General features: G+C 40.0%; 1 protein-coding gene across 4 annotated transcripts in view; it reads right to left on the bottom strand.

Moving 5' to 3' along the window:
* TNIK (TRAF2 and NCK interacting kinase) overlaps nucleotides 1-23,990 on the bottom strand; it is a 482,068-nt gene that overhangs the window by 177,913 nt on the left and 280,165 nt on the right. For all 4 annotated transcript variants that reach the window (XM_064275470.1, XM_064275471.1, XM_064275469.1 and 1 more), the window contains exons 3-4: nucleotides 22,302-22,358; nucleotides 2,221-2,346 (exon numbers count right to left, since the gene is read on the bottom strand). In XM_064275470.1, the coding sequence (XP_064131540.1) occupies nucleotides 2,221-2,346; nucleotides 22,302-22,358 (183 nt within the window). The remainder of the gene's footprint in view (nucleotides 1-2,220; nucleotides 2,347-22,301; nucleotides 22,359-23,990) is intronic.

Below are 23,990 nucleotides of genomic sequence, written 5' to 3' on the forward strand. Positions count from 1 at the left end.
TTGACATGTTGTGGGGTTGGCAACCAATGTCACAAAACAGTATCTGCACTAATTTTTTAATGAGAAGTTAATTTGTTCTGTAAACCTTCATCTAAAAAATACAGTAACGAAAGAAAAAAAAATCTTTGCCAATCAAATAGGTAAGACATGATATCCAATTCTTATTTTCTTTTACATTATTAAGAAGATTGCATTTTGAAAACATATTTTTTGGTAATTGATACTTCTTATTTTGTTAGTTGCTGCCCTTTCCTTAATTCAATCTTCGTACTACCCAATGTTAGTAGTTCTATATTTTTCTTATGGATTTATAAAAACTCTCCAACTCTGAACGTTACTAAATTCTTTGCTCACCACATAATAACTATTTTTACCTAAGTTAGTTATTTACAGTTTTACTTGATTCATGACTTCTTTATAATAAGAAATTTTTAAAAAATGGTATGGTCATGTCTGTCAAAATTCTGTTTTATAGTTTATGCCTTTTTCGTCATACATCACTCTTTAGAACTTACAATCACATTTATTTTCTCTATGACTTTCACATTTTTAATTTTCACATTTATATCTTCTATAACTAAAGTCTTACTATAACTCTTTCAGAACTCACATGAAAATATATAAAATCAATGTGATCATACACATTTACCTCAGACTACATTTTTATTTTAAAATTCAGATGAGTCTTACGGGGAAAAAAATTCCTTGCAGCTCTTTTCATTTTGAAAGACTGTAGTATCAACATCAAACAACATAAAAATCTGGTTACTTTTCTGAGCTAACATTATTATTTCCTTTTTGTCACCAATTATGTTCACTGTGTATGTTTGTCTCCTCAGCTGGCCTGTAGGCATTAAAAGGCATTAACGGGGTAACTTCTACCCAAGACTGAGCTCTTTAAGAAATTGCCCATGAAATAGTCATCGCTAGATCTGTGGAGCTTAGCACAGTGTTTGGCATTCAGCAGCCACTTTGACAATTTGTTTTTTTTTTTTTTTGACAATTCAGTGAATTCTGTGTGTTAGACATATATTAAAATCTTATGAAATGACTAAAATGGTAAGTGGTTAAAAGAGTATTTTTAGAGCCATAACCCAGCAACAAATGTGGGGCAAGGAACAGAGGTTCAAAAAAGAAGAGAAAGAGAAGTAAATAGGTAGGAGGCTACTGCAAGATCTAGGCTTGCCCTGAATGGGCCTACATTGTGGGTGGTTATGAAAGTGGCAAGGAAGGGTCAAACCAAGATAACATGATGAGGCCAAGAGGGCTAAGTGAGTACAAGTTCCAGTGACAGAAACCAGGAAGGTGAGAAGAGCAATCTGGGCAGGATGGGACAGGGACAGGAGGTAATGATTTTGGTATCCGACATACTGAATTTACAGCACTGGCAGGGCAGCCAGTTAGAACTGTGTGGTAGACTGTTAAAGACACAGGCCTGGAACATACTATAGGTAAGTGGACAAAGGTAAGCGGGAAAGGAAAGCAATCTCTACAAGTACTTACATGGGTGGTTTGAGTTCACCTAGAGGTGCCTCAGAAGAAAGATCTGGAGATCTACTTCCGAAAAACCAGCAAAAAAACCAAAACAAAACAGAGCACAGCTCTTCCCTGCCATACGTGGAGTCCCTGTGAGCTGGAATGACTCCATGGCAGTCACTGTGTCAGGTGTGTTACTCACAGAATTGGAATTTAAGTGCAGAGTTATCTGCACACTAATGACAGACAGGAGAAAGAACCACAGAGATCGATTAGGTCGTGGCTCCACCATTCCTGGTTATATAGACTTTGGAGATATTTACTTACGCTCTCTGTAAATCTTAGTTTCCTCATCTAAGAAATGAGGACAATAATAAGGCTACCTCAAAGAGCTGGCATAAATTACATAATCCATAAATAGCACAAAGCATGGTGCCTAAAATATAATAAAAGTTCATTAAAGGGTCATCACTAGTGGAAAAAAAACAGCGAACTTAAACAACTGGCTTTGGGAACATTAAGGGATAGAAGAAAGATTCAGAGATATTGAAAAGATGGGGAGATATTCAGGGAAATGGGAGAAAACCTTGAAAACACACTGTTCCGAAAATCATGATGGCTAAGGGCCTCAAAGAAGTAAGGAGCTGCTTATTTAAACTCAGCAAAGAGGAGGACAGGGAAACGGGCCATTCAGACCTGCATGTTCTTCATGTAAGTAAAACAAATGTGGACACTGCTACGTACCCAGAGCTGGTCGTCCATGCCTGGAGGGTTCTTTTTGATAAAAGCACCATAGTAAGTAGCAATATTTCGGTGATGAGAATATTTCTTCAACATGTTAATTTCTTGTTTGATTTCTTCCTCTTCATCCTGTTTTAAAACAATAAATATTTTGTCATTAAATACACTATCTTTAGTAGGATTCTGTTTTTCATCACCATCTCTATCAACTAAGTAATAAATTCATTCTTAAGGTTTTCCCTTCTACTGTGATAAATAAGCAAAATTTTAAATAAATGAGTATAAAGAAAAAAATTATAATACAACACACTGACAGTCCAAAAAGGTCTCCTGTTTGTACAGAAAACAGACATAGTATGTAACTTGCCAGAAAAAACACCTCATCCCTTCACCTGGTTGAGATCAAGGTAAACAGGCTATTGAGATAAAATTCACTCCAGGCCTCTGGGAATGATGTCCACCAAAACCCCAACACTATTGCTGTTGGGTCAATTCTGACTCATAGCAACCCTATAGGACAGAGTAGAACTGACCCATAGGGTTTCCAATGGGGAACCCTAGTGGCACAGTAGTTAAGAGCTTGACTGCTAATCAACAGGTTGGCAGCTCGAAACCCTATGAGGCAGTCCTACCCTGTCCAATAGGGTCACTAAGAGTCAGAATGGGTTAATCTTTATGGAAGCAGACTGCTACATCTTCCTCCCATGGAGCGGCTGGTAGGTTCAAGCCACTGACCTTTCCATTAGCAGCCAAGCCCTTAACCACTGAGCCACCAGGGCTCCTTCTTTGAAGTCTATTTTTATTGAAGTACCTGACTGAACAGGATGAAAGTCAAGTGGGAAAGGGAGCAGGGTAAGTTCTGAGGAAGTTCACAAAGCAAGAGTACCCACCTCACCTTCAGGAAACCGAACATGAAAAGAAAGAAGGGAAACGTGGTAATGCCATAAAACTCTCCTACAGAGGTTTTTTTTTTAATATTTAGGTTGCGTTCATTCTGAGTTTCAATTTGGAATTCACCAACGTGGGCCGTTTTCGAGGTTCTACTGGTGGAGTGCATATTCTTTCATGATTTTTTTAATTAATGATTTTTTTTCTTTTTTAGTCTTTATTTTTACATCAGTTTTGGGTTTATAGAAAAATCAGAAAGTACAGAGAATCTGCATACACCCTTTGCCCCTCCACATTATTTCCATTAACGTCTTGCATTCTTGTGGTACATCTGTTACGGGGATGAACTTGTATTGATATATTGGTAATTAAAGTCCCTAGTTCACATTAGGGTTCACTTTTTGTGTTATACAGTTCTATGGGTTTTGACAAATGTTTCATGTCATGTGTCACCATTACAGTACCAGACAGAATGGTTTCATGGCCCTAAAAATGCTTTGTACTCCACCTATTCTGTAATTTTTATCTTAATGAATGTACACACTATCTTTTGGACTGAAAAACAGTATTTTGTTTTTGAGGTTAGTGGGAAAAGTTTCTGTTTTAGGATCATTGTTTTAGACACAGCAGTAGCAATGACCATACTTGAGTGTAAGAAGTTACATAACCATGACCTGAAAGACCACCCACCGTGTGACCCTCTCAGCACTGCTCACCTCCAATCTTCATAAGCCTCCTTCCTGTATCTCTGCATTCTAGGCCTGTCTGCAATCTCTCATCCCTGTTCCCTTTTTCACATAATTTCTACTCATCATTCCTGACTGAGTTTAAACGTCTTCCCTAATTCTCTTAGGCAATACCAAGTCCCCCTCCATATCTTGTCACAGCCCCTCCACTTGTCCTTCCCATTCTCACCATATTTGTTGGTACGGTACGAAGCAGGGGTCATACTGTGCCCTAATCGCCCTTTTAGCTGTCTCTCTTCTCCACGGACTGGTAGCTCTTCTCTGCCTTCAGGTTTCAGTTACAGAGTCACCTCCCCAGAAAGCCTCTCTTCAGCCTGACTTGGTGCCTGACCCTGGCTGTCATCTTGTGTCTCTGCCTTTGTCACACCTATCAGAATTGAAATCCACATTTATCTGATGATTCCATTAGTCTCTCTTCCCTATCAGTCCACAATGACCATAAACACAACAGTCCTGCCTGCTTTTGTTCTCTATTACATCCCGAGCACCAAGTAAAGTGCTGGGAATAAATCAAATAAAAGAATGAATACCTGCAAAGGGCCCAACCACTTAGAGCAGCATGGTGATGCTTACAGGAAAGCAGGGAAATGCTAACATTTGCTTATCGCACAGAAACAATTCTAAGTAAAAAAAAAAGAATGGAGACTTGCAAACCTAGGGGAACTAAAGCATGTTACATATCACGTGGCTTACCTAAGTCAAAGACCAGGTAACTGTCTCATCACAGAATGGGTGATTGGGATGCTGAGCTAAGGGGAAGCACATGGCCCTAACAGCGAGGAGGGGAGTGGGGTGGGTGAGGGGCTGGGATGTGGCTGGGGGGCGGCAGGATGGCACACTGCCAACCAACATACTCTTCCTCCAACCACTGGAAATTTTCCCTTCAACTCTCGGAAAGTGCCCACATCTTCCCTACAGGCCTAAGAGCTTCGCAGACCTACAACTATCTTCACAGACCTACACAGACCTACAACTGCCAGGTTCACACTTGTTGAGGGGTCCCTGCAGCGCACCTCATATGTCTTACTGTGGGTACATATTGCTATTTGAAACTCACTACATGGGGTCAAATAATTTTGGATGGATGTAGGATATGAGCAAATGTACTCTAAAAAAAAAAAAAAAAAAAAACAACCCATTGCCACCGAGTCAATTCTGACTCATAGTCAGAATATACTCTGGGGAAGCCTAAACAGAAGGGGAGAAAACAAGACTAACGGTTTCTGTGAGCAGGATGGCATTGCCAGCTGCTTAGATTAAAGAGACAGACACGTGAGGTTATAAAGGACACCAATCACTCTCCAAATGCAGCCAGTCTCAGCTTTGGTAATTCTTAGTGGGAATTCAGGCTGTACCTACAAGTACTTACTGCCTGCTTGTTATCAACAGGATGCTGGGTGATGCGGGAGAATTAGAGAGGGAAAAAAAACTGCCTAAAAAAAGCTTACCATATCATTAACAAAATAAGAACTTATGAAACAATTAAATAACAGTGTAATTTAGTATAATTAAATCCAGAATAAATACTATTAGAAGTCAGAATGAAGTCACACATTTTCCATCATTCTGCAAAGGTAAACTGAGGCAATATGGTGATGAGGAAATTACACGCAATGAATTTAGGAAAAGAAGGATGAAGGGGAGTAGGTGGGGTGCATGTTGAGTTTGGGCTCCACCCTTTCTGGCTACAAGATCTTGGGAGAATAACCTTTCTTTTTGGAGCCTAGGTTTTCTCATCTACAATGAGATACAGATATTATAATAATATTATTATACGTCTCAGCTTTTTGGAATAATTAAGTAAGGTATGTGGGAGTTAAAAATGTAATAAAAATAAGCACGATTATTAATCTTCTCAATGAAAAAAATAAATTTTATAAAAGGTAGATGGGCAGGCATTTAAGTAACCTGAATTTTGGGTTTAAATGGTACTACTCCCCAACACAATTACAGAATCATTGTGGGTCATAACTATGTTGCTCTAATATAGAACCTGTAGAATCTTCTATGGCCTCATGAGTGTGCATGCGATTTATCAGGCCTCTGGGGCTACTGTTCATTCTGATTTCTAGTATAGGGCAACGATGGCAGTAAGTTATTCAGTGAAATTGAAAGAGAGGCACTTACCAGGGCTATAAGCACTCGCTTAACTATGCCACATACAGGCCACCCTCTCACAGTATGGCTCATTAAGAGAGGTGAGCTAAGATGCTTTCAAAAAGACAAACAGAACAACACCAGTGGATAGAATTAGACTCAAAAGGTATAACGGAAGGATGTCTTCTATTCTGTAAATGAATTATTTCTGTGTCTTAAGTATTGAACAGCACAGGGATCAAGCTCATTGGCAAGCTAACGACCACAGAATCATAAAAACAAAAAAAGTTGTTGTTGTCATTAGGTGCCCTCCAGTTGGTTCCGATTCATAGCCACCCTATGCACAATAGGACAAAACACTGCCTGGTCCTGCACCATCCTCACAATCGTTGCTATGCTTGATCCCACTGTTGCAGCCACTGTGTCAATCTGTCCCATTGAGAGTCTTCCTCTTTTTCACTGACCCTTTACTTTACCAAGCATGATGTCCCTCTCCTGGTCCCTCCTGATAACACGTCCAAAGTATGTGAGATAAGGTCTTGCCGTTCTTGCTACTAAGGAGCATTCTGGTTGTACTTCTTCCAAGATAGATTTATTTGTTATTCTGGTAGTCCATGGTATATTCAGTATTCTTTGCCAACACCACAATTCAAAGGCGTCAATTCTTCAGTCAACCTTATTCATTGTCCAGCTTTCCCATACACGTGAGGTGATTGAAAACACCATGGCTTGGGTCAGGTGCGCCTTAGTCCTCAAGGTGACATCTTTGTTATTCAACACTTTAAAAGAGGTCTTTTGCAGCAGATATGCCCAAAGCAATGTGTCTTTTGATTTCTTGACTGCTGCTTCCATGGGTATTGATTGTAGAGCCAAGTAAAATGAAATCCTTGACAACTTCAATCTTTTCTCCGTTTATCATGATGTTGCTTATTGGTCCAGTTGTGATGATTTTTATTTTCTTTATGCTGAGGTGTACTCCATACTGAAGGCTGTGGTCTTTGATCTTCCTCAGTAAGTGCTTCAAGTCCTCTTTGACTTTCAGCAAGCAAGATTGTGTCATCTGCATAATGCAGGTTGTTAATGAGTTTTCCTCCAATCCTGATGCCCCGTTCTTCTTCACATAGTCCAGCTTCTCAGATTATTTGCTCAGCATACAGATTGAATAGGTATGGTGAAAGGATACAATCCTGATGCATAGCTTTCCTGACTAAAACATGCCGTATCCCCATGTTCTGTTCGAACAACTGCCTCTTGATCTGTGTAGATTCCTCATGAGCACAATTAAGTGTTACGGAATTCCCATTCTCCACAATGTTATCCATAATTTGTTATGATCCACACAGTCAAATGTTAAGGTAAGCATCTTTCCGGTATTCTTTGCTTGCAGCCAGAGACATCAGCAATGATATTCCTGGTTCCACATCCTCTTCTAAACCCGGCTTGAATTTCTGGCACTTCTCTGTCGATATACTGCTGTAGCCGCTTTTGAATGATCTTCAGCAAAATTTTGCCTTCATGTGATATTGATGATATTGTTTGATAATTTCGGCATTTGCTTGGATCACCTTTCTTGGGCATAGGCATAAATATGGATCTCTTCCAGTCTTTTGGCCAGGTAGCTGTCTTCCAAATTTCTTGGCATACATGAGTGAGCACTTCCAGTGCTGCATCCGTTTGTTGAAACATCTCAACTGGTACTCCATCAATTCCTGAAGCCTTGTTTTCGTCAATACCTTCAGTGCAGCTTGGACTTCTTCCTTCAGTATTGTCAGTTCCTGATCATATGTTATGTCTTGAAATGGGTGAATGTCAACCAATTCTTTTTGTACAGCGACTGTGTGTATTCCTTCCATCTTCCTTTGATGCTTCCTGCATTGTTTAATATTTTCACCATAGAATCCTTCAGTATTACAACTCAAGGCTTGAATTTCTTCTTCAGGTATTTCAGTTTGAGAAATGCTGAGCGTGTTCGTCTCTTTTGGTTTTTTTATCTCCAGGTCTTTGCGCATGTCATCATAATACTTTACTTTATCTTCTCCAGCCACCTTTTGAATTCTTCTGTTCAGCTCTTTCACTTCATTATTTTTTCCTTTTGCTTTAGCTGCTCGACGTTCAAGAGCAAGTTTCAGAGTCTCTTCTGACATCCATTTAGGTCTTTTCTTTTTTACCTGTCTTTTTTAGTGACCTCTTGCTTTCTTCATATACGATGTCATTGATGTCTTTCCACAACTCGTCTGGTCTTCAGTCATTAGTGTTCAATGCATCAAATCTATTCTCGAAATGGTCTCTAAAGTCAGGTGGGATATACTCAAGGTCATACTTTGGCTCTCGTGGACTTGTTCTAATTTTCTTCAGTTTCAACTTGAACTTGCAAATGAGTAACTGATGATCTGATATGCAGTCGGCCTCTGGCCTTGTTCTAATGATATTGAGCTTTTTCATCGTCTCTTTCACAGATGTAGTCGATTTGATTCCTGTATGTTCCATCTGGCAAGGTCCATGTGTGTAGTTGCTGTTCTTGTTGGTGAAAAAAGGTATTTGCAATGAAGAAGTTGTTGATCTTTCAAAATTCAATCATGTGATCTCTAGCATTGTTTCTATTACCAAGGCCATATTTTCTAACTACCGATCCTTCTTGTTTCCAACATTCACATTCCAATCACCAGTAATTCTCAGTGCATCCTGATTGCATGTTCAATCAATTTCAGGCTGCAGAAGTTGATAAAAATCTTCAATTTCTTCATCTTTTTGGCCTTAGCGATTGGTGCATAAATTTGAATAATAGTCGTATTAACTGGTGTTCCTTGTAGGCATATGGATATCATCCTATCACTGACAGCATTGTACTTCAGGATAGATCCTGAAATGTTCTTTTTGATGATGAACACAACGCCATTCCTCTTCAAGCTGTCATTCCCGGCAGAGTAGACCATATGACTGTCTGATTCAAAATGACCAATACTAGTCCATTAAAGCCCACTAATGCCCAGGATATCGATCTTATGCATTCCATTTCATTTTTGACCGTTTTCAATTTTCCTAGATTCATACTTCATATATTACAGGTTCCAATTATTAATGGATGTTTGCAGCTGTTTCTTTCCATTTTGAGTCGTGCCACATCAGCGAATGAGGGCCCTCAAAGCTTGACTCCATCCACATCATTAAGGTCAACTCTACTTTGAGGACGCAGCTTCTCCCCAGTTGTATTTTGAGTGCCTTCCAATCTGAGGGGCTCATCTTCTGGTGCTATACCAGCCAGTGTTCCACTGCTATACATTAGGATTTCACTGGTTAATTCTTTTCAGAAATAGACGGCCGGGTCCTTCTTCCTAGTCTGTCTTAGTCTGGAAGCTCAGCTGAAACCTGCCTACCATGGGTGACCCTGCTGATATTTGAATACCGGTGGCATAGCTTCCAGCAACGCAGCAACATATAAGCCCCCACAATACGACAAACTGACAGACACACAGGGCGAAAAAATAGTGGTGCCAAATTTTCACAAATTTAAAAGGAAGGTAATTTTAACAAGCAGAGTCTGGTACTTAGGAAGAATCGTTACTTCAATGAGATTTCATACCTAGTAAAAGCTGATTTATTATGGACCCTTAGGCACATCACTTAAACTGTTTAAATGTCAGTTATTTTTACCAACAAATGAAATAAGAATGCCTTTCTAAGCCAACTCTCAGGGCTTAGAAATGGTTAAGTTATTAAACATAGCATTTGTATCAACATGAAGGTTAGTTACTTTTTCAAGATTATAGGAGTTTATTTAGTGCTCAGTGTTTGTGGTAGACTCAAAAAAATGGACACTGTGTTTGGCAGTCTTCTTCCTCTAGACATAGAGCCCATTTCTCCTTTCCTAAATCTGGGCTTGGCCACGTGACTTGCTTTGGTCAACGGGACAGCAACAAACGTGATGTAAGCAGAGACTTGAAAAGTATTTGTTCATTGGGGCGGTTCTCTCTTATTGTTCGCAGGGAATCCTTCCCCCACCATGTGAGAAGCCAGGGCTGGACTCCCATAAGATGAGAAACAAAGTGAAGAGACTGATGCTTTCAAATGCAAATAAATGGATAGTTCTAGGAGATGCTTTTAAGCCATTAACTACCTCTGATGATGACATCATGATCATGACCTTGGTCCCAATATATAGCCAAAGCCACCGCTATATAATGCTCACTATGTACCAAGGGCTGTGCCAAGTGGTTTTTGCATCATACTATTTAATACTCAAAACAGCTCTATGAATAAGTGTTTTTAATGATCCTATCTTACAGATGAGGAAACTGAGTCTCAAGAAAACATTGTTATTGAGTTGATTCTGACTCATAGTGATCCTATAGGACGGAGCAGAACTGCCCTCACACGGTTTCCAAGGTTATAAATTTTTACAGAAGCAGGCTGCCACATCTTTCTCCCACAAAGCAGCCGGTGGGTTCGAACCGCCAACCTTTCAGTTAAGCAGCTGAGCACTTAATCACTGTACTACCACAGCTCCTTGAATCTCACAGAGGTTAAGTAATTTCCCTAAGTTCACTCATATTTTAAATGCTAGAGCTAAGATTTAAGCCCAGATCTGTCTGACTTCAAAGCCAGAACTCTTAATTCTATACCAAAAAAAAAAAAAAAACTCTTAGGAGAAGTGCAAGGTGACTGAAACCAAAGCTACTGATCATGAAAAAAAAAAGAGTTTAGAAGCATCTTAAGTCAGGGCTGAAGAGAAACTTGACTTTGGTCCTCCAACTAAAGGAATCTGTTCGCATACAATAATATTTACTTATGAATTATTTCAGGGACTAAGGGAAGAATTTACAGTTCATATTTATTACACAGGGGAACACACCTGAAGCATTTACAATATGTCAGGATTTTAAAACAGAAGTAATAAGACGTTTAATATTACTGTGTTCTGTAACAAAGAGTTTTCCAGACATTTAACTCTCAATTGATGGAACAAAACAAGCCATGTAATTCCCAAAGCAATCTAACGGACCGGCCAGTTTGAACTTTAGAGGGAAGTATGAGGTGTCCAGACTCCTCAGTGCCACACCCTCCGGATTTGCAGACACCACACGTGCACTAGGCATGCAGACACCGGCTAGACCACGTCTGCTCCTGCTCACTGGTCCTGCCTTCAGAGCAGCTGTGGGCATTACGGGAGGTGTCTGTGTTCACTTATCCATCATTTTCACCTTCACGGTTGACTGAATATGACAAAAAGTTGAAGACAATTTATTGTTAAAGATCATAAGGGACCACAGACCTCATCTAGGGCGTGGTTTAAGGAAAAAAAATTTATAGTAGTGAAATCCTTCCTCTGACAGAAAGTATATTTAAAATGCCAATATATAACAGATATAAACTAGATTTTTTAATAAGTAAACTTTTTTGTTTAACTATGTAATGTCTATCTATAAAGCTCAGCAGCAACAACAAAGAGGTCGTTTCAGCGAATACAAAATAAAATTCATGAAAGAAATGTATATTTACATATCAGCTTCAATAGTATTAATTTTCCCTTTTGCTTTGGTTCCAAAGAATAGAGAAAATCTACATTTCCTAAGCCAAGTAGTTGTAAATGGTAACAGTTACTGCAACAGAGCTTGCCTGGCAATTTCAGTAGGATATACAGATTAAATGGTATCTGGTACACAAATGTGTACAGATCAGCAGGTTGGCATTTTCTAGTGCATTCAAGGTTGGTATGTACCATACAGTTTGTGGTTTGTCTTTTTAGAATCAGTTTATTAAATGTTCAAATATCTTAAAAATTAAATGAGAATCAAGCATTAGATCAAAGTGGGTTCAGCAGCTGTGGTCTATATTTTTTCCAAGGAAATAGGTCGAAAGTGGTTAAATGCGTTGTCTAAGCCTCACCTCTTCATTGCGGCATTGACAGAACTGGCACTGTGGCACTACATTCCACAGGCGGCATGTGGATTTGTTATGTATGTTAACTCTAAGCTAAATAAATTCATTCAGCAAAGATTTATTAAGCACCTAGTATATGCCAGGAGCCCTGGTGGCACAGTGGTTAAGAGCTCAGCTGCTAAGCAAAAGGTCAGCAGTTCGAATCCACCAGCAGCTCCTTGGAAACCCTATGGGGCAGTTCTACTCTGTCATACAGGATCTCTATGAGTCAGAATTGACTCAACGGCAACGGATTTCCTATATGCCAGGCATGATGCGAAGTGCTAAGAATATAGCAATGCAGCAAGGGCATAAACAGATTCAAGCTCTGCCATAATAAAAATTAGCATAGCCTAGTGAAGAAAATAATCACACAAAGCAAATAGTAACCCAAATATATATATATAACTGTTACCAAAAGAGGTACGGGGTAGCTGATCTAATTGGGGCATCAGCCTTGAGAAAACCAAATTTGAGCTGAGTTCTAAAGGCTGAATGGGAGTTATCTAGTTGGAGAGAAAGAAAGAGAAAGTATGATATGGTGTGACTGGGGAAGGAATGGTTTTCCAGGCAGATAAAGTTTTTGCAAAGGCCCTGTAGCTGGTGGAGGAATGACTTTGATGCCCTGGAGAGAAAAATGAGAAACCACCTGCAAGAGCCCTGGTAATATTTAGGACAACAACAACATGAACTGAACACCCTGTTTTAAATATTATTCTCAACACTTTATAAATACCTGTACATATTTCTCACACTAACTTCACGAGAGGTGGTATCATCCACATTTACAGACACGGAATAAGGGAAGGTTAAGCATTTTGTCCAGGGTAGGAGCGCCATTAAGAGTCAAAACTAGGATACACCCTAGACAAGTTTGGCAATTTCCAGTGCTTAATGTGCTCAACTGACAAGTGCAAGGTTGGAGGTTTGAGTTCAACCGGAGGCATCTGGGAAGAAAGGCCTGGCGATGTACTTTTGAAAAATCAGCCATTGAAACTGCTTTGGAGCACAGTCCTACTTCGTCACACATGCAGGTGCCGTGAGTCAGAACTGACTCGATGCCAAGTGGTTACTGCTATCTTTACCATGAGGCTAACTTACTCTCTCTTACTGTGAAGAGGTGGCCCTCTGAGGCACATATACCACAAGTCTGACATGCATCTTTCTCACATCCAAGGCTGCACTGATGTATGAGTCCCAAGAAAACCATGAATTTAAAAAAAAGACCCACGTTCAAGCAACCCAGAAGTAAACAGGCTTAGCGCTAACAGTGAAGCCATTCATTTGGCTAAAGTTTATCATAAATGAGGTGACTTATATTTCCAAGAGGCCTAGACCTATACAGTTCAGGTTACAGCCCACAGGAACTGGAATAAGTCTTTCTGATGGTATAAAAAGCATAATTGATAATGTCTTCCCTTTTGGCTTTGGCTAGTAGAAAAAAATAACTACCAAGTTCTTTATGGCCTGTAATAAGGATTTGTTTTTCCTTTATCTGACTTTCTACCCTTTATACTTTCTCTGGTCCCTTATTCTTCCCTATATATTATCATTTTGTATTCTTGTGGAATAAACCATCTCACAGATTATTAAGTAAAATGAAATGCCACCTCGCATTTGTGGACCCACCGTGGGCCAGGTTCTAAGCTCTGTGGGGTGCAAAGACGGATAAAGCACAACTCCTGCTCCTGTCCTCTGGAGCTCATTAAACGCCAAACCCCAAACCAAACCCACTGCCGTTGAGTTGATTCCGACTCACAGCAACTGTATAAGAGAGAGTAGAACTGCCCCATAGGGTTTCCAAGGCTGAAATCTTTATGGGAGCAGACTGCCACATCTTTCTCCCACAGAGTGGCTGGTGGGTTCAAATCGCTGGCCTTTCGGTTAGCTGTCGAGTGCTTAACCACTGCACTATCAGGACTCCTTCATTAAAAGAAGTAGGTTTGCAATCAGAAAGAGTGGCATTTTCAAAGAGGGAAGCCAAAAAGTGAGCCTCCAGTCCTTAAGGAGAAGGCCAAATATTGATGAGGAAGTCAGGGTACAAAAGTCCAAAGAACCCAACAAGAGAAAACATAGTAAAGTGAAAAGAGAGTACATGTGAGGTGGAGAAGACGTGCTGACAGCACAAAGAAGGGGACTGAGCTACAAAAGGAGACGACCACTCACTACTGAGGGATCTGGCTGCAAATCTGGACTTGAACAGCCTGCTCAATGATTCCAGGTATCCCAACCTCTGTGTGCCAATTTCTTTATTTAAATGCATCTCATAAAATGTCTTTAAGACATGCTGGAATGTAAGATTCCAGAAGACAGTGCCCATGTCTATCTTGTTTACTGATATCACCCCAGAGCATAGTGAATGAGTGAATGAATGAAACTGTGTGATTTCAGCCTTGAGATTCTAGAACGTAGCCTTGCTTTTTCTTTTAGACCCCGTTCTACAATACGTCATTAATCATACCCTGAAACAGTATACAGCTGTTTTAGGGTAAGATTAAAAACTCTCTAATTAAGGTCGTGAACCGAGCTGAGTTCAAACTATTTACACATATTAACCATTAACTAATACACGTATGACACGCAGTATATCGCACAGGCTACCATCCCCATATACAACTGCATAAGTTTAATGAACACTCCAAAATCCTCTTTTAGTTCCTATTGCCATGGCTTCACTATCATTCCCGGTATCTTACCCAGGGCAAATAATCAAAACATTGATTGGGCACCTATTATGTGCCTATTTTAGCCTCTCAAGAAGACTGCAACGTTTGTAGTCCCACTCAACAGACAAGAAAACTGAAACTCAGAAAGGTTAAGAAATTTGCCCAAGTTACAATCAGTAAGGAGAGAAATGGGATGTGAACCCAGCTCTATCTGAATCTGACGCCCCCATTCCCACAATGCTGCCCTTATCCTCTCATTCCTGTAACTGCGGTGTGTGGGGGCACACCCTGATCGGCTGGATTTGAACTCTAGCTACGCCATTTACAGTCTGTAGGGCCTGGGCAAGATACTTAAGCTTTCTATTTCTTGTTTGTAAAATGGTTATAATAACAGAACTGCCCTCATGGGAGCTGTTTTGAGGAATAAATGAGTTAATGTATGTTGAGCACTAAGAACAATGCTGGGTACCTGAGAAGCAATCAATGTTATAGCATTTTTATTGTGGCCATGACTGTTCTTAATATTAATAATAATATTATCATGTGCTAACTGGTCTTCCCACCTGACTGTAGAATTTTTGTATGTGAAAGTTCCAGGGGGATGTGGCAAAGGAAACACCCTGAGGTCACAGCACGCTATGTTTTGTTAGAGCCAACGTTGTGGGACTGTAGCAAGTGCGAGGAACTGCATCGTAACACATAATTAATTAATGATCGTCGGTAATTTTTTACATGACCAATATTCCTGTTTCTCTGCATTCACTCTCCTCTCCATCTGGTTCTGTCCCCAAGAGGAAAAAAAGATGAGAAAAAATTGCTGAATCGTATTTTTCAGGTCAGTCTACTTTACTTGAAAACATGCTCTAAATATATGACTGGCTACCAAGCATTAATTTCTTTTAAAAAGCCCTGCCACTTGGAAGAGGTATTAAAATATGTGTGCCAATTACCATGCTTTCTCCTAAATGGGGTAGCTTAGTGTTAATGGATCAATTTTTTATGTATTAGAATTTTGCAGAGTATATCAGTATATAATTTAGGGGATGGAACACTACCTTTCACTAAAACTACTAGTAGTAATTGCATCTGCTACATTTTCTGGGTACAGTACTCTTTGGGTGTTTTACAACTATTTCATCCTTGTTACAACATTTCTGAGCTAGGGTGAAAACAGGACTCCAAATCAATGCATGCTGTGCTACCAACAACCCCACTGAACTGTCCCTCTTTGGAAGGGAACAAACACGTGTACTTAGAGCAGTGTGTCCCCCAGCTGTTCCAAACAACCAGAGATGGAAATGATTTTTTTGGGGGAGGGGGGTCTTATTTAATCCACTGAGCCCCCTCACTATGGGCAAAGCACTCTACTACAGGTTTACTGGGAGAGGGTGTCTCCTTCCTCTTCTGCCAGAGATGGGGACTGGTCAAAAAGCTTCAGCACAGTGGAAAAGCTCCGCTGCTAACCAAAAGGTTAGCAGTTTGAATCCACCAGCTGCTCCTTGGGGCAGTTCTACTCTATCCTATAGGGTTGCTATGAGTTGGAATCGACTCAATGGCAACGGGTTTGGTTTTGGATGAGAATTCAGTGAGTCAGTCAGAAATAGGAACTCAGTCAAGCGGGGGTTGAAATGGACCCTTTAGCCGCCTTGTTCTCTCCTGTTCAACTTCTTCTAGCCCCCGCATTGTCATTATATTCCTTTTTCTTCATGACCTGGCCCTAACTGTCTGATTTGTCTTGTATGACTCCCTCCTCAGCACTCCTTAACCTCCAAACTAAACTATACGTGGTTTCCAGAACACGCTTCATGCTCTTTCAGTCTCCATGCCTTGGCACATACTGTTTCCTTAGCCAGAAATGGCCTCTTCCTGATTGTCTTCCTAGACAAACTAACTGCTCCTCAGCATCCTATCAACTTTACATGTTTTTCTATTCACAGGTTTTTAACTCTATTACAAAACTTATAAGCTTTATTTATAAATATTTAAGGCAAGGTTGTATCATTATGAGCTCCGCTTCAGGCAAAGGACCACTTTTTCATCTTTGAATTTTCAGTGCCTACCAGATTTTTTTTTTTTTTTTTTACCAGAGAGTAGGAAACTCTGGTGGCATAATGGTTAACTGCTATGGCTGCTAACCAAAAGGTCGGCAGTTTGAATCCACCAGGTACTCCTTGGAAACGCTATGGGGCAGTTCTACTCTGTCCTATAGGGTCACTACGAGTTGGAATCGACTTGACGGCAACAGGTTTGGTTTTTTTTTGTTTTTTTTTTGGTACCATAGAGTAGGTGTTCAGTAAATTTTTGTTGAATAAAGCAGCAGGGAAAAAATTACACTGAATTAAACACTGAAATGTCTCTCTAAATTAACTGAAGACCTACAGCGATGTGGCTAAGATGATGGGTTTAAAAGATGGGGTGAAACTGCTTAGATTAAAATATTCACTCCATCATTTAATAGCCATGTTACACTGAACAAGATACTTAACCTCACTGTGCCTGATTTTCTCATCTCTGAAATGGGGCTGATAATGGTACCTATTTTGTATGTTGTTGAGGAGATGAAATGAATTAATATATAGTAAGTATTTAAAGCTATTCTGGCATATAATAAGCACTCCATCAATGTTAAAACAACAAAACAAACCAAACTAGTTGCTGTTGACCTGATTCTGACTCATGGTGACCCCACGTGTGTCAGAGTATAACTCTACTGTGCTCCACAGGGCTTTAAATGGCTGATTTTTCAAAAGCAGATTCCCAGGTCTTTCTTCCAAGAAGCCTATGTGTGGACTGGAACCACCAAACTTTTGGTTAGCAGTGAGCACATTTACCGTGTGCACTACCCATCAATGTTAACTGCCATCCTTTGCATTTTCAATTGAAATATTTTTTTTTAAAAAAAAGAGGCACTTTACTTAAGGATCAAATCAGTTTTAAAAACACATCCACTCTAATGACATGATATGATACGTTTCTGCCTACACAGCATCCTTCCCACTTTTTTCTGTAAGAGTTCTCAGGCTTTCCTTTGAACAATCAACCCTCCCAACTCTCAGTCCCTGTGGTAGGCACCAGTGCCAGGCACCCAATCCAGACATGGTTGCAGAGCAACAAGCATTGGCTTAGTAGTACAGATATGATCCAAGGGAGCCCACTCATATTCAGGTTGGCACTTTTGCTGGGACTAATGATAGTGAGGCAATGAAAGCCTGAGCCTGGAGCTGCTGGGGGGCCACTGTTGCCACCACATGGTGGGAGAGAGAGACAAAATTCCTAATCACATCCTGCGACCACTGGGATATCCTGTGAGCATTTGTTTTTTTTTTTTTTTAATTAAAAAATTTTAAATTTAAATTCCCTTTCCAGCTTAATTCAGTTTGAATGGGGGTTTTGATATTATCACCCAAAGTGTCCTGAGTCAGGTAATCAAGACTAGTATTTTGAAGCCTAGGATATTAAATTATTATCTCCTTAAATACTATATGGGCTTCAAGCACGCATTGTAAAAGGACAAGTTTACACCAGGATGTTTCTCCAAATGAAAATGGGATTATTTACCGGGTTACCAAAGAATCATAGTCCCTTCATACTTGGTGCCCGAAAAGCAGTAAATGTAAAACCAAACCTGTTGTCCTGGATTCCAACTCATAGCAATCCTATAGGACAGAGTAGAATTGCCCCTTAGGGTTTCCAAGGCTGTAAATCTTTACGGAAGCAGACTGCTACATCTTTCTCCTTCAAAGCAGGCTGGTGGGTTTGAACCGCTGACATTTTGGTTAGCAGCTGAGTGCTATAACCACTGTACCACCAGGGCTCCTTCACAGTAAAAATAGGACCCTAGAAAAGTGGTCCTCCAACTCTGGAGAGCTACGGAAGAACCTGTTATTTCTCAGGAACACTCCAGGGGTGCTAATGACAGTAGTCCTACTTTGGGAAACACTGCCCTAGATGGTCTACTCTCTCTTAGATGTGCTAGGCAAATCCAGAGTTCACACACCCAGCTGGAAGGAATCCCCAGAGAAGGATGAAAAAGGAAAATTTCCACATAGATTTAAGGAACTAAAGAACGGCAAAGACTAAGTCTGAGTTTCAGCACTAATTCTGAGACAAATGCTATCAAATTTAAAAGTGTCTCAGCTCTAAAACCGGAAGGGTGGAAGCATAATATCCAGAGGCTGTTTTCTCTAAAAAAAAAAAAAGAAAAGTAGTATAGAAAAAAAAAATTTGATTTCAAGCTTACGGCTTCATCAATTTCATTACAGTAAACTATAGTAAGTTTGCAATAGGTCAGAGCATACAATTAACAAAGACGACCTTTGAGAATTCATCTCAGTTTTTAACAGAGCATCTATGATGAGCTCAATTATAATAATTGGTAAGAAGCTTCTGCAGCATTCTATAATACACAAAAGACAACATCGCAAAATGAAATAGATTGTTTTCTATGGGCACCACATGAGTTTCACAAAAGAAATCTTATGTTGACTGAGATGTGTAAGGGGGTGATACAAAAGTCATCTGATGCTGTATCAGATACCATGGGGAACAAGAAAACTACTTCCTTATGTGCACCCGTGTTTGTCATTTTTAAGGGTCAGTGATTAAATAACAGTCAGTGCTGTGCCTGAATCAGGGAACCCACCCAGGCTCTTCCTAACAAGGGTTCCCCAAGAGAACTAAGTCTCAATGGCATAAGGCATTCATTGTATGTAATGAATTAACTCTCTGATGCATCTAGAAGAGTGTTAGAGCTGTGTCTTCCTTGGGTGAAATAAGAAAATAGTCACCAAATCATTTTTTGTAGGGCTTAGTTTTCTAGACGAATCCAGTTTAGAAAGGTTAACTGATACTCTTTTAACTGAAAATATATATTCTTGGATTAGTAACTGCAGAACTTTTTCTTTTTTGACGACAAACAAGCTGGTCTAGAGCGGATTCTCCAAGCACTTTAACGCCTCACAAACAGAGCCAGGAACCAGAAGAGTAATATTCGGTGCCCTCAGGTCATACTTTGTGCATCAACTTTACGTGCACTTGGTGCACTGGGGTTAAGGATGTCAGTGGAATTTAACTGTAGTTCCACAGAACCACACAAGATAACCGAATCTACAGTGTGGATGTCTTAACTCCATCCACCACCACTAGCTGTTCAACTGCTAAGAGCGTTTCATTCTGTGCTAATCCTACTGAATACAAGGAAGACACAGTAGCATGACCTCAACAAAGCTGCAAAATAAATTCTGATTTGTCCATGGTTGGAGCTTTGTAAAAGGTTTACCCATTTATAATGAGTTTCTATGTGGAGACTGATAGTACCTTATTCTGAATTTTGTATCAGACTGTACTAATTGACCATCCAATATCCATGTTCTCCTTTCTTTTGACTGACAGAACTGGATTTTGAACTGGACGCACTGGCAAATTAAAGACTACATTTCCTAGCTTCCCTTGCACCTAGGTATAGCCAAAGAAAGTAGGAGTAAGCAGAAAAATGTACGTACTGGAAAGGCTCTAGCTGAAAGGGGCTCTTCTGTGCCCTCAGATGTTTTTTGCTGCCTGCCATAGAATGTGATCAATGGAAAATCAGACTGCCATCATCAACTATGAAGTGACCTTAAGTATGGAAGGCATGCATTAGCATGGCGAAGCAGAAAGACAGAAACATCCTTGTATTCCACCACATAGCTGCCTTACATCCCTGGTCTGCTACCTCTAGACTCCTTTAACACGACACAGCAAGAAACTTCTGTCATGTTTACCAACCAACCTTTCCAAACTTGTGCCACTAAGGTTCAAAGGCCTAGCAGGACTCTTCACTGTACAAGACATTACCAAAAAGGCAAACCAGTTGTGCAGAGTCGATTCTGACTCTCAGTGACTCCATGTGTATAGAGTAGCACTGTTCTCCATTGGGTTTTTAAGGTTGTGACCTTTCGGAAATAGATTGCCAGGCCTTTCTTCTGAGCCTCTGGGTAGGTTTGAACTGCCAATCTTTTGGTTAGTAGTTGAGTGCTTCAACTGTTTTGCCACATAGGGGCTCCTCTATCATACCTGTTATTGTTGTTAGTTGCAATTGAGTCGATTCTGACTCATGATAACTCCACATGTATACAGTAGAACTGTCCTGTATGGTTGACAAGGCTTTGACCTTTTGGAAGCAGATGGCAGGCTTGTCTTCCGAGGCACCTCTGGATGGGTTCAAACTGCGAACCATTCAGCCAGCAGTTGAGCACTTAAACATTTGCGCCATCCGGGAACTCCCTACCATGCTTAAGCCTTGGTTATTTTGGGTTTGCTGTTCCATGGCGGTAGAACTTAAACCTAATTGATATAATCTACGTGTAACTTCTTATTCAGTAATTGCCCAATAAATTAATAAACTAATTGGGGTTAAATATTTGAATTGGTATGCAACCTTCGAAATATAAATTATGTATTTAGGATAAAGGGAAAGAAGTACAACTTTATGCAAGTGGTAATATACATATAAACTTAAAAAAAAAATACAAACACATTGCCATCAAGTCAATTCCGACTCATAGCGACCCCACAGGACAGGGTAGAACTGCCCATAGAGTTTCTAAGGAGCAGTTGGTGGATTTGAACTGCCCACCTTTTGGTTAACCACTGTGCCACCAGGGCCCCAAATATACATACTGGAACAAAGATTTTTAGTTTAAAGAGGAATTCAAATAAGTTTGTGGGTGGGAGATCAATAATAAGTACGGAAAAGTAAGTCAATACAGTGTGTGGTATAAATGAAAATTATTGAAATTGGCATTATGATAGGCAATCTACTATGTACCATCTACTTATCACAGGTAACAAACTGGGAAAGAAAGGGTATTAGACACAAGACTGACATACAGACCCGCTGCGTGTCTCGTTCATTTGTATACTGGCTCTTGATACCTTTGTGGGACCCATTCATTCAATGTCCATTTACACTGGATACTCTATTTCTGGGTCCAATTGAAGATTCGGGTCTTTTAGCTTTCATGTACAGCAGATACTTTAGAAAAATCCCCAGGACAATAGAAAATGATTAACATGCCTTTGATGTCCACTGAGTCCTTTCAAGTCTAATTTCTGCTCATACTCTTGAAAAAGGCATTAAAATATTTTAACTAGACTTAGCAGAAAGGATCGAAAAGATTAAATTATATTTAAAATAAAGGCTATTCCTTTTTTTTTTTTTTTTTTTTCAGTTTCTTTTGATCATTCAGGCAGAAATTCCGTTTTAGTGTTGCTCTATTATGATAAGAATTTGTGGTTATTGTGATGATTTGGTCAGTAATATTTTATTTGAAGAAATCTTCAGGTTAAATATCCCACTAGGATTTTAAAGCTATCCACACTCTGTTTACTCCAGTGTTAGGTGGACCTTTGGGGAAACTGTTCAGACCCATCTCTTCCCTGTAATCGCAGCATTACTCTGTTAATACCTTGAAATCCTTGTTCTGTCTTCATATGCAAATATCTATGGTTATGTTTATGCAAATTATTGGCACACATTATTCACTCTAACTGCATAAGGCGGTGTGTAGGTATCTAATTCATTAGGGTGATTTATCCATGGTCTTCTCTGTCAGCTTTTCAACGCTCTTACTTCTTTACGTTATGCACGGGTGGAGAAAGATCTTCGATGTTTAGAAAGATCATTTTCCTGAAAAATGATTTTCTCCAGAGCCATTAAAGGTACCTTTTTCTAGCATTATCTTCTCTATTACAAAGAGATAGCTATTGAGACAGCAAGAGAAAGATACTTTACCCCCGTGACGTCCATAACCTTAATGGCTGCAAGCTGGCCTGTTTTAACATGACGGCCCTGTAAAGAAAAAATATAATACAAAAGACTTTAGTTTTGATGGGCGACATGAGCATTCAGTTCCAATGAAAAAGAACAACCACCTAGGTCAATGTTACAGTATGCCAATGGGAGACAAACACACACACAGAAATCTTAAATGCTTTGAAGTCTCCTTTCTCCTTCTCTCCCTCTGTCGGTCTGTCTCTCTATATCCCTCTCTCTCTCCTCACCTCCCTTTGCTTTGGTTTCTTTTGCAGTAGTAGACTCTATCCCCCAAAATAAAACCGTACATGAAACCCCTGGCTAAAGCAGGGCTTGACCACCAGAGCACAGAGCACAGTTCATTGTGTTTCCCAATTCCACCTGTTTCCCGGTGGCAGCCCCCAAGGCGCCTCTGCCAAACACTGTACTAGATTTTGAACTCTAAGAGGCAGGGAACCCGCTCTGAGTGAAGAGTTCATTACAAGAACACCTCAACACCCAGTTCTTTCCATCAGCAGCCCGAGCGCTGAGCAGATCTAGCCCACGGTCCCGGCCCAAGGCCTGAGAAGCAGACAGAAAACAGACAACCCGTGTTGCATTTCAAACGCAAGGCACTGGGCAGTTCTTGGTTCAAAATAAATACATGAAGTATCTGCTACTTTTTGAACTTAGGGCACTTTTTTTTTTTTTTAAATAATCACTATGATGTCACTGAAGGTAACACTGGAAAAGAAAATCACCTATTTTTCCTCCATTTTAAATTTCACTCCAAGCTGAAACAACATTTCTCAGTAGGTCTGACAGATGACTGAATCATACACCTTGCGAATGGCAGTCTGGGCTTAAACGAGTCCAGGAGGTAGAACAATTAGCAGTCTCAGCTCAGTCCCAGGTAAAGGTATCTCCACTCTCTGGAGCAGGAGTGCTGCTGAGCTGTCAAGTTTTGATCAAGGGAGAACCAGGAAGGCGCCTGTCTTTTACATCGTGAGAAAGAACGTCAAGCCAAATTAGGATCCACATTATGGCAGACTTTGAGGAATGGCAAGGAGTCAGCTGACCTAAAGATCACTAGAAACCTGAGGCACCGTCATTGCTAAGACAGTGTTTAAAGAGACAACTTTATAAAATCACAAATAAATGGAATAGGAAGAGCCCCTAAGGTGCCTAATCCAATCTCCTTTCAGAGATGAGGCCAAAATCTCACAGCTAATTAGAGCCTTTCTCCTCTACTCCACTTCTGCCATCCAGCTCCCAAATTAGAAATTCTTACTAAAATTTAAAAATAATTTTTTAAACGAACCTTCTTTTCATATCTTACTCAACTTGAGTTTAACATTGAGCAGCTCATCTCTTTTTCACGCTTAAAACAAACAAACAAAAAACAGCCCATTGCCTTCAAGTCGATTCTGACTCATAGTGATCCTACAGGACAGAGTAGAACTCCCCCAAAGGGTTTCCAAGGAGTGGCTGGTAGAGTCGAACTGCAGATCTTTTGGTTAGCAGCCAAGTGCTTAACCAGTGCACCAGCAGGGCCACCTCTTTTCACACAGGGTTGCATTTTAAAAATTGTTTGTTTGTGTTGGAGACAGGGTGATTAGAGAGGGCCTCATTATGACAGGAGTATTTTTAAATGAAAATTTAGTATTATTCTCAATTTTAATTTATTTT

Source organism: Loxodonta africana, chromosome 23 (assembly GCF_030014295.1).
Source record: "Loxodonta africana isolate mLoxAfr1 chromosome 23, mLoxAfr1.hap2, whole genome shotgun sequence".
NCBI lineage: Eukaryota > Metazoa > Chordata > Mammalia > Proboscidea > Elephantidae > Loxodonta > Loxodonta africana.